Source organism: Ambystoma mexicanum, chromosome 6p (assembly GCF_040938575.1).
Source record: "Ambystoma mexicanum isolate Mex_15411 chromosome 6p, UKY_AmexF1_1, whole genome shotgun sequence".
NCBI classification, from domain to species: domain Eukaryota; kingdom Metazoa; phylum Chordata; class Amphibia; order Caudata; family Ambystomatidae; genus Ambystoma; species Ambystoma mexicanum.
Window position 1 is genome coordinate 636,236,342 of NC_090935.1, and position 14,240 is coordinate 636,250,581.

Here is a 14,240-nt window from a genome sequence, read left to right on the forward strand (position 1 = left end):
TCATTGCATATCAAGGGATGTTACCTTCTTCAGGAATTAGTAGGAAAGACAGTGTTCTAACGAAGGGCAATCAATCTACAAAAGGCTGTGTGTGCATCTTGCGAATGGGCCTTGCAGTATGTTTGCGACGATTGAATGACCGCCTTCTTACCTTACTGCAGGACAATGCCCAGATCCACCCACGTTTCATGTTATCCATTAAAGATACGCATCACAGCAGTGACATCATATTTATTGACATGTTCACAAGTATACAAATATCGCAAGCCAGCAGGAGGAAGGTCAACTCCTCTCCTTTGGGGGGGTGGCTTATTAGTAGTAACATAAAAATATGATGTACTGTAAGTAACAATGTAGTAATGTCTGCACTAAAAAAACGGAAATAAGAGCTAACTCTAAAATATGGCATCTGTACACATTTCATACAATGAGGTTTGTATAAGATTCAGGGAAAACATGGCATAGGTCCTCCATTTATGACATGTATTACTGCAGTGCACTAGTAATGTTTTTTGGGCAAGCAACTTACACGTGTATTTATATACTAGAAACTTGGAGTGAACTAGTCTTAGTGATCTTAAGAGATAACTTAAAAGTACTTACAAAAAATAACTTAATTATTATATGCAATCACAAAAAGACATGACAACGAACATTAAATATTATTCTTTTTTAGGGATGTAAATAGCAACAACACGATTTAAGAACACAATATACAATAAACATTTTTAAACCCACATAGTAAATGATGTTGTTATGAATGGTTGTGAATATGTATATATGTGTGTTTGTATTATGCACTATCGTACACGATCTAATTTACCTGTGCTACCTCATAGTTGAGACTGTAAATGAAAGATACCTATTCTGGCCAATCTCGCTTGTCCTTTATTCAGAGTCTTCCAATGCCTGTCACCCCTATCATGTGTTTTTGGATTTAATGTGAATTCTTTAACTGAATAACAATGTTTATGTTTCTTTTCTTTTTTAATGAATCCAAGCCACTCCATTAACTTAAAAAACTTTCCAAAGAAAAGAAAATGAGAACAAGGGGCCTGTGGTGGAATCCATCATCCCGCTGCCCACCACGTCTGCTCATCTAGCATACTTAGCTACGCTACCAACACAGTATGCCGTATGCCGCTCATCGGCTAGTCCACTTTACTAAAGTGTCTTCAATGGTGAGACTTTTACTGCTGGGGAAAAAAGAGGACGGCATTTGTCAACCTTAATTTTAAAAAAGAAAGGAAAACCATATATGCAGACAGAGGTTGAGTTACAATGTTTTTCTTTCTATCTTCTTGTGGCTTGCACAGAAATATGTTTTAATACTGATCACACACAAAAAAGCAGATTGAAAGCAAAGGTCACAGAAATTCATAGGAGTAAACGGGCTTCTTGCATACATGCTTAAGGCATGTTGGTCAAACTATACACCTTGGAGAAGACACAAATAATGTTTCCAGATGGCAATCACCAATGCGGCACTCCATAAAAAAGCCATATATGCTGCCTTGTCTGTGGTGGAATGTGCATGCAGTCCCTGTGGAGTAGAAACTCTGCTGACTTCTTAATAACTTTAGTTGCATGGACTTAGTTACTGCTTGAAATATTACCCCTTCATAAATGTTGCAATATATGATGGTCACATGGGGAGACCTCTCAAGTACTTTTCCGTATAAATGTAGCTTTAGGGGTTTACTTGGCATCAAGCTCTTGTTGGATCTCTGTTCTTCTGCCCCAGTGAGATGCCAGAAAAAAAGATAGGCATGTGGATTTCTGGATTATGAATTACAGTCAAATCCAGCAGTTGTGGATCTTAGAAGGTTCTTGGAAGTAAAATATGCAATCCCACTGGTCCTCATTGCAGGCGGGATATCACTAGGAAGGCCAGCTTCCAGTAAGAAGGCTCACTGCACTGGTTGCCATGGGTCCAAAGTTTGCTTTATCAGCTGTGGCAGCATCTTTATTATACCATTTAAATTGTTATTTATCACCTTTGATTGAAAAGAATACGTTTGGAGAGTTCTCTTGTGCCCGACATCAGCGATATTGACATATTTTCAACAGAATACTTACATGGGCCTGCCTGAGCCAGTAATGACTGAAAAATATAACATCATCGACTCTACTTAGGATTTCATTCTCTTATGAACGACCCAATACCATATACTACCCATCTGCTTTTATATTGTGCCGTGGTCAGTTGCTTTCCAAGCAGCAAACATAGAGGTGTGGGGATAGTTCTTTGAGCAGACGGTATGTTCAAAGGGGCAAGACTTTCAGATTCAGCAGATGAATGGTAAGTTGAAAAAGCTTATGTTTTTTTGGAATCCTTGAACGTCCTGTCCTCCATTCTCAGCTAGATTCTGAAGGGGTAGTCTCCGGAAATGCTACAGTCAAATGAAGGGGATACGTGCACTGCTCGGGACGGGGGTGGGGGTCTGTAGAGATCTGTAAATCTCTTGTTGTTGAGTGGCTGGAGAAACTTGGTGGCCATTTAATAAAGAGTATGAATTGGAAATGTAAAGTGTTCACTTTAGTAGCAAAATGGTTGATCCGGGAATAGGCCTGAGTTGGAAATTCACCATGAAAGAAAATGGTAAAACTCTTTTTGGCAGGTGAATGAGGCTGCCTTCTCTATTCCACTACAGTACTTTTGACAGTGAACAAAGAGGTATTCTGATGTCGAACACATCCAAAACTCCACGGTCATCTGATGTCAGCTCATTAATGTTGTTCATCCATGTAAACAAGGTCACGTTTCACCTGAAGGACCATGGTGTACTATGTCATCAGGGAAATGGATTTGTGCTCAAAAAGGTGATGCCCAACTTCTTGTCGTCCACCAACTGGAGCCATTGTAGTGCAAGAGCTTTACATGTGGCTCTGTAGCAGAACAGCAAGGGATCATTGCTGAAGGAGGTCTGGAATATAAAAGGGCAACCCTTCAGAAGATCCCAACTCAGAGCTCACCAAATCAGTTCTGGACGGAGGCATGCAAGAGGAAAGAGCTGCAGTAGCTGCTGGTCTGTTCTACGGCCCAGGTCGAGAGGATTGGGTGTGTTCCTTTTAATCCTCGGCCGGGCATGGGGATCCCCATGGAAGAATGTGTCTATGGGTCTGAGGCCACTATAAGGAATATCTCGCTTTTATGATGTTCCCTGATTACTAAAGGAAACATGAACTCTCTCTAACCAACAGGGGTGGTGTGCTTCCTAATCTCCAGCAATGCTGTATTGTGCTATTGCCCTCAAGACGTCAGGCCCCCATCTTGAGACATTGGTTGCTGCAAACATATTCTCAGATTTAGTGGGAAATGTAAATGTTAGATCACATTATGATTTGTGGTCTTGCCCTTGATCTGGCTACGTAAACTGTTTCTCCATAGTATAGGAACATGGTTTTCCCATGCAATACAATGTCAATGACATTATCTTGCACACTCTATTTAATCAAGAATCAATTAAGTCGAACATGGAACATCACTACCACCTAAAAGCCATAGATGTTGCTGCCATATCAGTGGAGAATGGCAGAGGCAACACTCTTCTTAAATTTCACCAGGGACAAGGTTTCTATATATTTCTATCTCACCCCCACTGTACACAACTTTGTCACATTTTCTCTGAGGTCACATTCTTTATTATGCTATGTTTGTTTATGTTGTGCTTCCAATGTATTTGATTTTCACGCCGTGAATTGGCAACAGTAACTGTGCAGAGACTTTTCCTTTGACCAGAACAGCAGAAACTGTCGCTGCCTCTGCTGGTGGGTTACCTGTTACCAAGACAGGCTGGTGTTGGCATGTTATGGGCTTCTCTGCTTTCTCACAATGATGCAAGTATTATGTCAGGAACATTAGATGCCAAGTGCAAATTCAATGACCATATATTCGTCACATATGTGTTTCTCTAACAGCAATGCATTTGTGTAATGATGGGTGAGCATTTTATCCAAGTGATTTCAGAAGTCAATTTCGACATGCAGCTAGGAAAAATGTCATTGTAAATCCCAGAGAAGGTCGGAAACATAAGTAGGTTCACTACCCAATATTCTATCCATGTAGCCATTAGACGCGGACGCCAGGTCACGAGTGTACTTTGTTGGTGGTCCCTTCTTATATAAAGGATTTCGCTGTTGATCAAACATTAGAGAGAATGGCAGGTGCAATGTTTTTGAGAAAAGCCAACATACTTTCTTCCCAATTTGGTAACAAATTCATAAGGAAAACAACTTTTGCCTGATTTGTGTTTGTTATAAGTATAGTTTCAAAAAGTGGACATTCCCCATCTCGGGTTTAAAAACAGTGTAATGAAAACACGAGAGAAGACAAAATGAATGCCCTAGGTGTTTTCTTGATGTGTGTTCACTTTCCAACATTTCTAGGGTAAAAATTACAGAGAATATTTGCACAGCAGAAACATATCAATTTCCATTTAGCAGTGGAATATTAGGAAACATGGTTGTCTTCAGTGAGTCGGTGCCTATACATTTGAGTGTGCGTGCGTGTGTGCAGGGGTGTTTCTAGGTCTGGAAAAGATCCGGGGCTATGCTAATTTTTGGACTGTCCGCACTGGGGGCTAGCTAGCCTTTTTGGTTGAAACTCCCGAGCTTCTATCCAGAGGCTACAATCAAAAGACCTGGTGCTATAACCCCCTCAGCCCCTCCCAAGCAACGCCTCTGCGTGTGACACAATGTGTAACATTCTGATGTGCTATATTCCTGATGAGTGCTTTGTAAATCTCACCAGAAGTCTAGAACCGGTTTACAGAACCATGTTGCACACTATGTTTTCCTTATGTTCCATTTCCATTAGTTGAAAGTCTATAATTCACAGGAATGATGTAATTCCCGCGAATGATGCTTTCTGAAGTCCCACAGTATTTGAAATATCAATAGACAGATAGCAACACATTTGCAACATACATGTCTACATAATAGATAAAGCTATAAACAGATATGTACACAGCACAAATATAAAATTAGAGGTACACAATATTTTCTTCAACAGTTCCATTTTCTACATCTTTCGGGACGTCGGACTGTGGATTTGGCAGTGCTTCCAATGCAGGATGTGTTTGGAGGTTACCGGTATTGGAACTGTATGTCCCTGCCAATATTGCACCCCGAAATATTACTTGTAATGCATTTAAATCTGCAAAGCAAAATGAGAAGATGGTATTATAATATTTTTTGACTTGAAAGAAAGAATTCAAAATAGTGTTTCCTACTTACTAAGTTCTGTTTTTATTGGAAAAAAATGTAAAGCAATTTGATTGCAGAAAATATTAAATGGAACAATAACTTGACATGTAGGAAAGTATTATCTCATGAAATCGAGGGTGTAAAGCCAGTCTCCAAAGTTGGCATTTTCTTAATTTGCTTATGATTACTCTTTGTTGCAATACAGTATTTGGAAGTGAAGAATTTTGTATCACAAAGGTCCTTTTAGCTAATAACGCCGTTTCCACAACAAGATGAGTAAATCTTATTTAATTTCCTAGGAAAGTACTGTAATAGCCATTTTAAAAGAGCGTCTACCTGAAGAGCATGCACTTTCCTATGGCCGCAGCGTAGCAGGCAAGTTTCAGAAATGATGATTTGTTCGAGTATATGAGAGTTATGTCTGGAACTACAGCAATTGGACCCACTAGTAGTTAGTAATCAGGGTTTATAGAAGGAGGTTGAGAGCGAGTAATAATCAGATCTATCAGGCAACGGTGATGGTATCCATGTCAGTAACCATGAATTTATCCAATTATTAAGCGTGGCATCATAGGGTGCAGGCAGACACACCATTAAAAAAACAAGCACTGGCAAAGCAACTGTGTTTTCCATTTCCTGGTGTGCACTGCAGTTTGCATTTAAAGGGTTTAGGTAGTGGTGGGGGTCCAATAAGGAAAGCAGGTGAGCAGGAGGATCAACGGAGATCCACGTGCTGGCTCTCTGCACAAAGGTTGCAGCACTACGCCTTTCTACATCCTAACTCCTGAGCAGCCCACATTTAAGAAGGCAACCCATGTTTGAGGAAAACACATACAACAGCAATCCATACTCTGACTAATGCATACCACAAGCTTTTCCATGGAAACAGGTCCTCCAGCCACAGGCCAACTAATTACCCAGGAACCGTACCTCACTTTATGATCACCCCTGCCACCTCCAACTCCCAGACAACAGCGCCCCACACAACCAAGCACCTGCCATGACCTACCTCGGAACGTGCTTTCAACCTGAAAGGCGTACACGTCCTTCTGCTCTCACAGCCCTCCCACCAACAATCCTTTGTAGCAACACTAATCTCAGTCATCACACTGATGGGAACCATGCCCCCACCCCTGCCAAGGCCGCCCTGGATCCAGTTACTCTACCCACCACCACTGCCAACCCCATCTGCTCTGCGCAGATTCCACTTTTCTGTTGTGCCCTCTTCAATGCCAGACCTATGGTGGCCCATGCACCAGACATATTAGTCCTCAATGTCAGAAAAACTCAACATCCTAGCCATCACAGAAAGCTGTCTCGCCCCTTTAACTGGTCCCTCACTCACCATTGCTGTCCCCCCAGGCAACTCTATATTCTGTGGCGACAGACCCATCAGTCAAGGCAGTGGGGTCACCCTTATTTACAAAGACGACATTCCGCTGTGCACCTTCACCACCACTCAATTCCCCCACTGTGAATTCATCTCAACCAAACTTACATGCTCCCCTAATGCAACTATCACCACCCACCTCATCTATCTTCTGCGAGGAGCATGTGCAGCTCTGGAAAGTCACCTCCAATAATTCATTACCAACAACCTTAAGCCCTCTACCCAACTTGTCAATCTGAGCGATATTAACCTAGGCTTTAACGATGATACCCCAGATACTTAGGCCTTAGCCATTGCTAAATCCACCACTCCCTGGGCTTCACCCAATGCATCCTTAAGCCCACACATACACATGGCTGCACCATCGGCTTGCTCCTGGATCATAACATCAACATCTCCATCACCTCCAATCTACCTTGCCCATGGCCAGATCACCAAGTCATCTCCTTCTACATCCCTACACCAAGCAAAAGAGCTACAACCAGCACCCTCTTACCCCCCGCCCCCACCCTCGCCCGCAGCTCTTGCAACCTCACCAGTACCCGACTCATCCCACTTCTCAATCGCCTCTTCACCCTCCCCCACAATACCTCCGCCCTTGTGAATCACTACAATGCACTACTGGAGAACGCAATTGATTCTCTAGCCCCTCTCAAAGCACCTTAAGTGAAAATCACCAGTCATTGCAACACGTGATTCGCTACTGACCTTTCGTGCCTTCCGTACCTACAAGAGGGCAGCAGAAGCTGCCCGCCTAAAAGACCCCACTACCTCCAACAAAGCCCACTTCTCTGACATCTGCCGTTAGTACAAGCACAATATATTTGCCGCCAAAGCATCCTCCTAAATTGAATGAATAGCAAATGCATCCCATAGCCCTAGAGAAATATGCACAATCCTCCTAGAGCTTGAATCCCCCGTGACCACCTTTACTCTTTGGTGAAAGAAAACCTTTGGTGCAGTCCCATCCAAGATGCCCTCACAGGGAAAACTTTACAACTGAAATCCAAAATTAGCGAGAAACTCACCAGCATATCTGAAGCTCAATTGACGAACCCCTAGCCCCACCCGCTGACCCTTATCCCCCTACATCAATGTGCTCTAACCCTCCAGATGTAAAGGCTAACTTTGTCCAGTCCCCCTTGTAAAGAAATGCGCTGAACCTCTTTTGTCCCTCATCGCTGCCATTGTCAACTCTTCCTTTGACTCCTGTTCGGTACCCACCACCCTTAAAGAGTCTCCCTTCTGCTCAGGAAACCTACATTAGACCCAGCATCCCCTACCAACTAAAGGACCATCACCACTATTCCCTTTCTCCTGAATATTATTGAAAAAGTGGCCTCAAATCTAGGACTTCCTTGAATCACACCACATCCTGAGCCCCCGACATTCCAGCTTCTGCCCCAAACATGGAATGGAAACAGCCCTCCTCGACCTTAAAAAACAACTCGACAAAGCCATGGATGCCGGCATCCTCTCCCTCCTCCTACTCCTTGATCCCTCAGCCGCCTTTGAACTTGTCGACCACCAGACCCTCTGCCACCATCTCACCTCCTCTGCCCAATTCTCATCTAAAGCAGCTGAATGGATTGCTGCCTTCTTAGCAAACATATCCTCTAGAGTCGATGCTGGGGACGCTGCTGCCTCCCCACTCCGATCTCCTGTGGAGTCCCACAAAGCTCCTGTGTTTCTCCTACCCTCTACAACGACTACACTAACCCCATTTGCGACCACCTCACCTCCTTAAATATCACCTACACTATGCCGACGATACCCAAATCCTCATTCCCCTCGCTGGGTACCACATACAGGACACTGCCAAAGTAGACAGCATATACAAAACCATTCAAATCTGGATGGACTCACATAACCTCTGCTTAAACAATGAGAAAACTGAACTACTTCTCATTGGATCTCCTGCCTGTCTCGACAAGCTCGATGCAGCCTTCAGCCACTTCAACTTCGATGGCCACTCCATTGTCACCTCGGTAAAAACAGAGTCACATCTCTCACAATGACACATCATGTCAACCACATCGCCTCAACCTATGTGACCAAACTCATCACTGCCTGCAAACCTTTCCTCTCTATGGAACATTGTCTCACTATTGTCCAGGCCCTCGTCCTGCCCAAGCTGGACTACTCCGATGCACTACTTTGTGGCAGTTCTGAGAAAACCCTTTCCAATTTACAAGTCTAAAAAACATTGCTCTCCGTGCCGCTTTCAACCTGACTACTTTCCCCCAGAAGCTCACTGTGTCCAGAGCCCTGGTCCTTTCTAGGCTGGACTACTACAACAGCCTCTTTCTAAATCTGCCTGCGTCTCCTCTTCGCCCTTTAAAACTTATCCAGAACAGGACTGTGAGACTTGTCCTTGGCTTCAAGCCCAGGGATCGTATCTCTCTAGCCCTGAAATCTCTCTACTGGCACCCTGTGGCTACAAGGATCAAGTTCAAGGCCCTCTGCATTGCCCAAAAGGCTTTCTGGGGCTGGGGACCACACTGCATCCAACTTTCTCTACCTAAACATCTTTCTTCTCGACCCCTCCGCTCATCAACCTCCAACTCTCTGAGGGTCAGACGCTTCTCCAGGCAGAGAGTGGGGGGGTAGATATTTCTCATTCAGCTGGGGCCTCCCTCTCAAACTTGAGCAGGACCATCTAAGGTTCCAGAAGCAACTCAAGACCGCCCCTTTCGCTTCCGCTTTCTCTCTCCCGCTCCCTTGCTGATGTCACTGTCTGCTGTGCACTCTGGTTACCTGGCCACCCACTGTAATTATGGGCCCAGGCTGCTGCAAGACCAGTTGCCCTTGCACTGCCTCTGGGCCCCCAACCACTTAAGGCACTGTATCTACAACCATACAGTCCTCTGACTCTCTGCATTTATGAACCACCAACAAAGCACTTACGAGCTACTTGCATTCTCCACCCCTGGCACATCTCCCCCGCCCCCCCCCCCCGCATTTGCATGATCTGAATGACACAAGGCCTAGTAGGATCACTGTTTTGTCCTCCTCTGTCTCCCCTTCCTCGTCTTTTTTCGCGCCTAGAAACACTTGTGTACAGGCGCGTTATGAATGACCTATCATATCATATATCATACATCATACCAAGCATGACAAGACCTCGGAGGCAAGAAGATCCACCCACTGGCTCCCAGTCCGTGGACAAATCTCATTCAAAATTCTAACTGTAACCCACCGCTGCCTGTCCAACAATGTAACCCCATACCTTGCCCAAAAGGTCAAGAGACACATGGCCAACAGACCCTTCCGATCTACTCACAGCCACAGCCTCACCACACTGAGATGTAAACGTAAGAGAGCTGGCAGTGCCAGCTCCCTGTTCACTCTGCCACACTTTGGCACAATCTCCCACTCACACTCTGGGAGGAGCCCTCTTGCCACTTCTTCTGGAAAAAAATGAAAACTCTCCCCCCTTCTTTGATTGCATCGGAGCTCTCTGGACAGTCGGATCGAATCAGCCACGTCCTAATGGTCTGTAACTTTGCGACACAGCTTCATTTGCGCCTTTGGAGACATGAGGCTCATCGCCCACCATTCCAGGCACCATTAAAGCTTCAAGCATTTGCACTGCCATTTTCGTTTCATGGTTTGTCGAACCGGATCCATTAGATGAATTTTTAAGGCATTGGACTCACTTCATAGCATGCCGAGCACTGTTATACCAGAAATAAATCGTTTCAGTGTCCAGCAACACCCACTGACAGAGGGTGTTTCTCCGCCGCACCCCCCTGTAATGATGCAGCACTGGTGATGTCGTCCCTGGCCCCTTTGCCCAGAGACCCTGCCCCGGTCGTCGGCAAGCATCGTGTTTGGTCACTCTTAATTCAGCTACAGCCCCAATTTTGGGTCATGTTGTGTTTTTTTCGCCCTGAGGAAGGCAACTATCTCATTTCTGGAATCATTTTGCCAGACAGGTGGCTTTTTTTGCCGAAACGTGTTACAGATGTCTATTTAGTTTTCTTTTTCATTTTGTATATGACACTTACACGTAGGCAGACCTGTCAACTAAAAGAATGTGGATACGGACCTTTTATTCTTCAATTGAAGTTTCAGTCTGTTTCTTCAAGTTTTCTATTTCATTTTTTATGAGCAAAGTGACTGTTCAAACTCATTGTTTTTGATTTTCTGTGTTAATGTTCAACTGAAGACCAGTTTATTTATTCATTCATAAGATTGCTTTATTCATTCTCTATGATGTTTTTTGAAAAATGAAAAATAAATATGCTCTTCGTTTTCACCATGAGACTATTTTGATTGCTTTCAGAGTTTTCTGTAGCCTTAATTTGTTGGTTTAGTGATATCACTTTGATACACTCATTAATTCAAGTACCACCTAAGTAACTTTTCAAATTGATTCAATAGCAGTGTGGACCTCATTGTTTTTGTCTAGTGGCAGTCCCACTCCACTACTGCTCTTGGGACACTCCCCCCTTTTCTTTTGCTATGTATGACACGCCTTACACTGTAACCTTGACTGAAACACACTGTGTATAGGTGCATTATAAAAACCCAATAAATGAAATAAATAACTGTTTTACCCACTCTACTGTAAGAAACAGTGCCTGGATGCCCAGGGGCTTTGCGCGCTACTATAAATGCAATATATACATATTTGAGATGGTTGAAGCAGACTGGCGTATTGGGAGGTTTCTGTGCAAGGCCTCTGTTCTGAAGTGATTTAGGCCACACAATCATTCATTTAACTATGTGCTTTATTCTGCTACCGGACCTCAGGCGCTGCACACGCAGATGCCCCGATTCCTTTCTGCCACTCCTCTTCCTGCCCCACTGACTTACCTCTTGTTCCTGCTCCATGTCACTTCCTCCCTAAAGAGAAACTGACTAGGGGATACATGACAGACTTCTTCTTTACAACCACTCCATTGATCCAAAAAAGTGGGGTACACCGCATGTAATAAGATGGCTACTTACAATGGACGAATGCAGGAGGCAGGGTTTAGTATTCCAGAAATGATCTATTTAGTATTATGCTTAGGTTTTCTTTTGTGCTAGGACATCAGGGCCCAACATCGATCACAGGGATGTGTCGTGCACAAAGGTAAACATGGTATGAGTTTTGAAGTGGGCCGCAGGGTTCACCCTGCCCAGGCTTCTGTGTCATAACAATGTGCCCCCGTGTAAATGTGTAACTTTCCACCCTACCACTCCCATGCACACAGGTTTATAATTAAATCCACTTTTGTCTGATTCTGTTGCCTGCATTTGAAACTTAAAAAGGACCAATTGAGAGAACCATTCCCGAAGGGTTCATTTGTTGAGGTATTTACAGTGCACATTTTGACAATAAGAAATGTATACAAATTAAATGGAAAGTTTAACACTGCATTGTGGTTCATTGACATATTAAACCTGCCTTCATTTTTAATTTCTTTCTTTGTTTTGCTTCTCTAAATAGCTAGGTCCCATGAATCGGGCCTCAAAGAACTGAGTGTATTGTTTTTGCTGGAGTGACTGGATTTCCCACAAGGCCACACTAGGTGCACACCATAGTACTTGTGCACCTATATTCATTTTCAAGCCTGCCATGCATCCCTATTTACGGAGACCCACAGCAAGAGAACTAGCATTGCCCTGATCCTGGGGATCTGTATTGGGGAGCCTGTTGCTGTGACATATTGCCTTTTCTGTTAGTCATAAGTTATGTCCGAAGTAAAAAATACAATCGAAATTAAAAATCATGTTGGCCAAAGGATGTTTTCTCTCTTGATGTTTGCATTGTTCCCTTCCCCTGACTCTGCTCGGCGGTCATAATCTGTGGCCAATGTATAGCTACCATGCTAACATCTGTATAGCTGCCATGCTAGCTTCTGGATAGGTGCCATGCTAACATCTGTATAGCTGCCATGCTAGCTTCTGGATAGGTGCCATGCTAACATCTGTATAGCTGCCATGCTAGCTTCTGGATAGGTGCCATGCTAACATCTGTATAGCTGCCATGCTAGCTTCTGGATAGGTGCCATGCTAACATCTGTATAGCTGCCATGCTAGCTTCTGGATAGGTGCCATGCTAACATCTGTATAGCTGCCATGCTAGCTTCTGGATAGGTGCCATGCTAACATCTGTATAGCTGCCATGCTAGCTTCTGGATAGGTGCCATGCTAACATCTGTATAGCTGCCATGCTAGCTTCTGGATAGGTGCCATGCTAACATCTGTATAGCTGCCATGCTAGCTTCTGTATAGGTGCCATGCTAACATCTGTATAGCTGCCATGCTAGCTTCTGGATAGGTGCCATGCTAATATCTGTATAGCTGCCATGCTAGCTTCTGTATAGGTGCCATGCTAACATCTGTATAGCTGCCATGCTAGCTTCTGTATAGGTGCCATGCTAACATCTGTATAGCTGCCATGCTAGCTTCTGGATAGGTGCCATGCTAACATCTGTATAGCTGCCATGCTAGCTTCTGTATAGGTGCCATGCTAACATCTGTATAGCTGCCATGCTAGCTTCTGTATAGGTGCCATGCTAACATCTGTATAGCTGCCATGCTAGCTTCTGGATAGGTGCCATGCTAATATCTGTATAGCTGCCATGCTAGCTTCTGGATAGGTGCCATGCTAACATCTGTATAGCTGCCATGCTAGCTTCTGTATAGGTGCCATGCTAACATCTGTATAGCTGCCATGCTAGCTTCTGTATAGGTGCCATGCTAATATCTGTATAGCTGCCATGCTAGCTTCTGTATAGGTGCCATGCTAACATCTGTATAGCTGCCATGCTAGCTTCTGTATAGGTGCCATGCTAATATCTGTATAGCTGCCATGCTAGCTTCTGTATAGGTGCCATGCTAACATCTGTATAGCTGCCATGCTAGCTTCTGTATAGGTGCCATGCTAACATCTGTATAGCTGCCATGCTAGCTTCTGTATAGGTGCCATGCTAATATCTGTTGGCCACTGGGAGCATGAAGGTTGACAGAAAGGGTGCACGGATGGCGCCTACAATCACTCACACATGTTCCTTTTGGCCCTGGGTTCCAAGATTAATTGAACATGACTGAACGCCTTTTATATGTAATCATAACCGGACAATGTTGTGAAGTGTGTGGGCACAAGAGAGTTTGAACGAGTGTTTGCAAATGTGAGTGTGTGTCTGCTTGAGTAAGAACTGAGTGAATGTTTGTGTATGTGTGTGCCTGCATATGCCTGGTGGTGGCGAGGGGGTGGATCACACCAGCATCATGACATCGAGAAATATCTGAGGAATCTATTGTCTGTACCAACCAACCATCTATCCATCATTATTTACAGTGGTCATACTGGCTTATACTGGAGCATTAAAAAGGTTTTACAGCCCATGCAGGCATATATTGTGGGCACCATCATGAAAGTGTTTTCCAAGCTAAGATGCATATATTTGGGCACAGGCAGCATGAAATGGGGCCTTACTGGGCCATGCTGGCATGTATTGTGTAAAAAAAGGCCTGCACGAGATAGTGTGAGCACAGCGTCAAAAGTGTTTTACAGTGACAATGTTGACATATATTGTTGGGCAGAGGCATCACGAAAATGTAAAATGCTGTGGTGTATAGTTAGTGGCTGGCATTGATTTGATTTTGCGTGTGTTAACCTACAGAAAGAAAGTTATGATACATT

At 44.0% G+C, this 14,240-nt stretch overlaps 1 protein-coding gene across 6 annotated transcripts in view; it reads right to left on the reverse strand.

Annotated features, from left to right (window-relative positions):
* Positions 1–216: 216 nt before the first annotated feature.
* Positions 217–14,240, reverse strand: part of ARHGEF28 (Rho guanine nucleotide exchange factor 28) — a 1,591,074-nt gene continuing 1,577,050 nt past the window's right edge. For all 6 annotated transcript variants that reach the window (XM_069627491.1, XM_069627492.1, XM_069627490.1 and 3 more), the window contains one exon: positions 217–5,158. In XM_069627491.1, the coding sequence (XP_069483592.1) occupies positions 4,986–5,158 (173 nt within the window). In that variant the 3' untranslated portion in view covers positions 217–4,985. The remainder of the gene's footprint in view (positions 5,159–14,240) is intronic.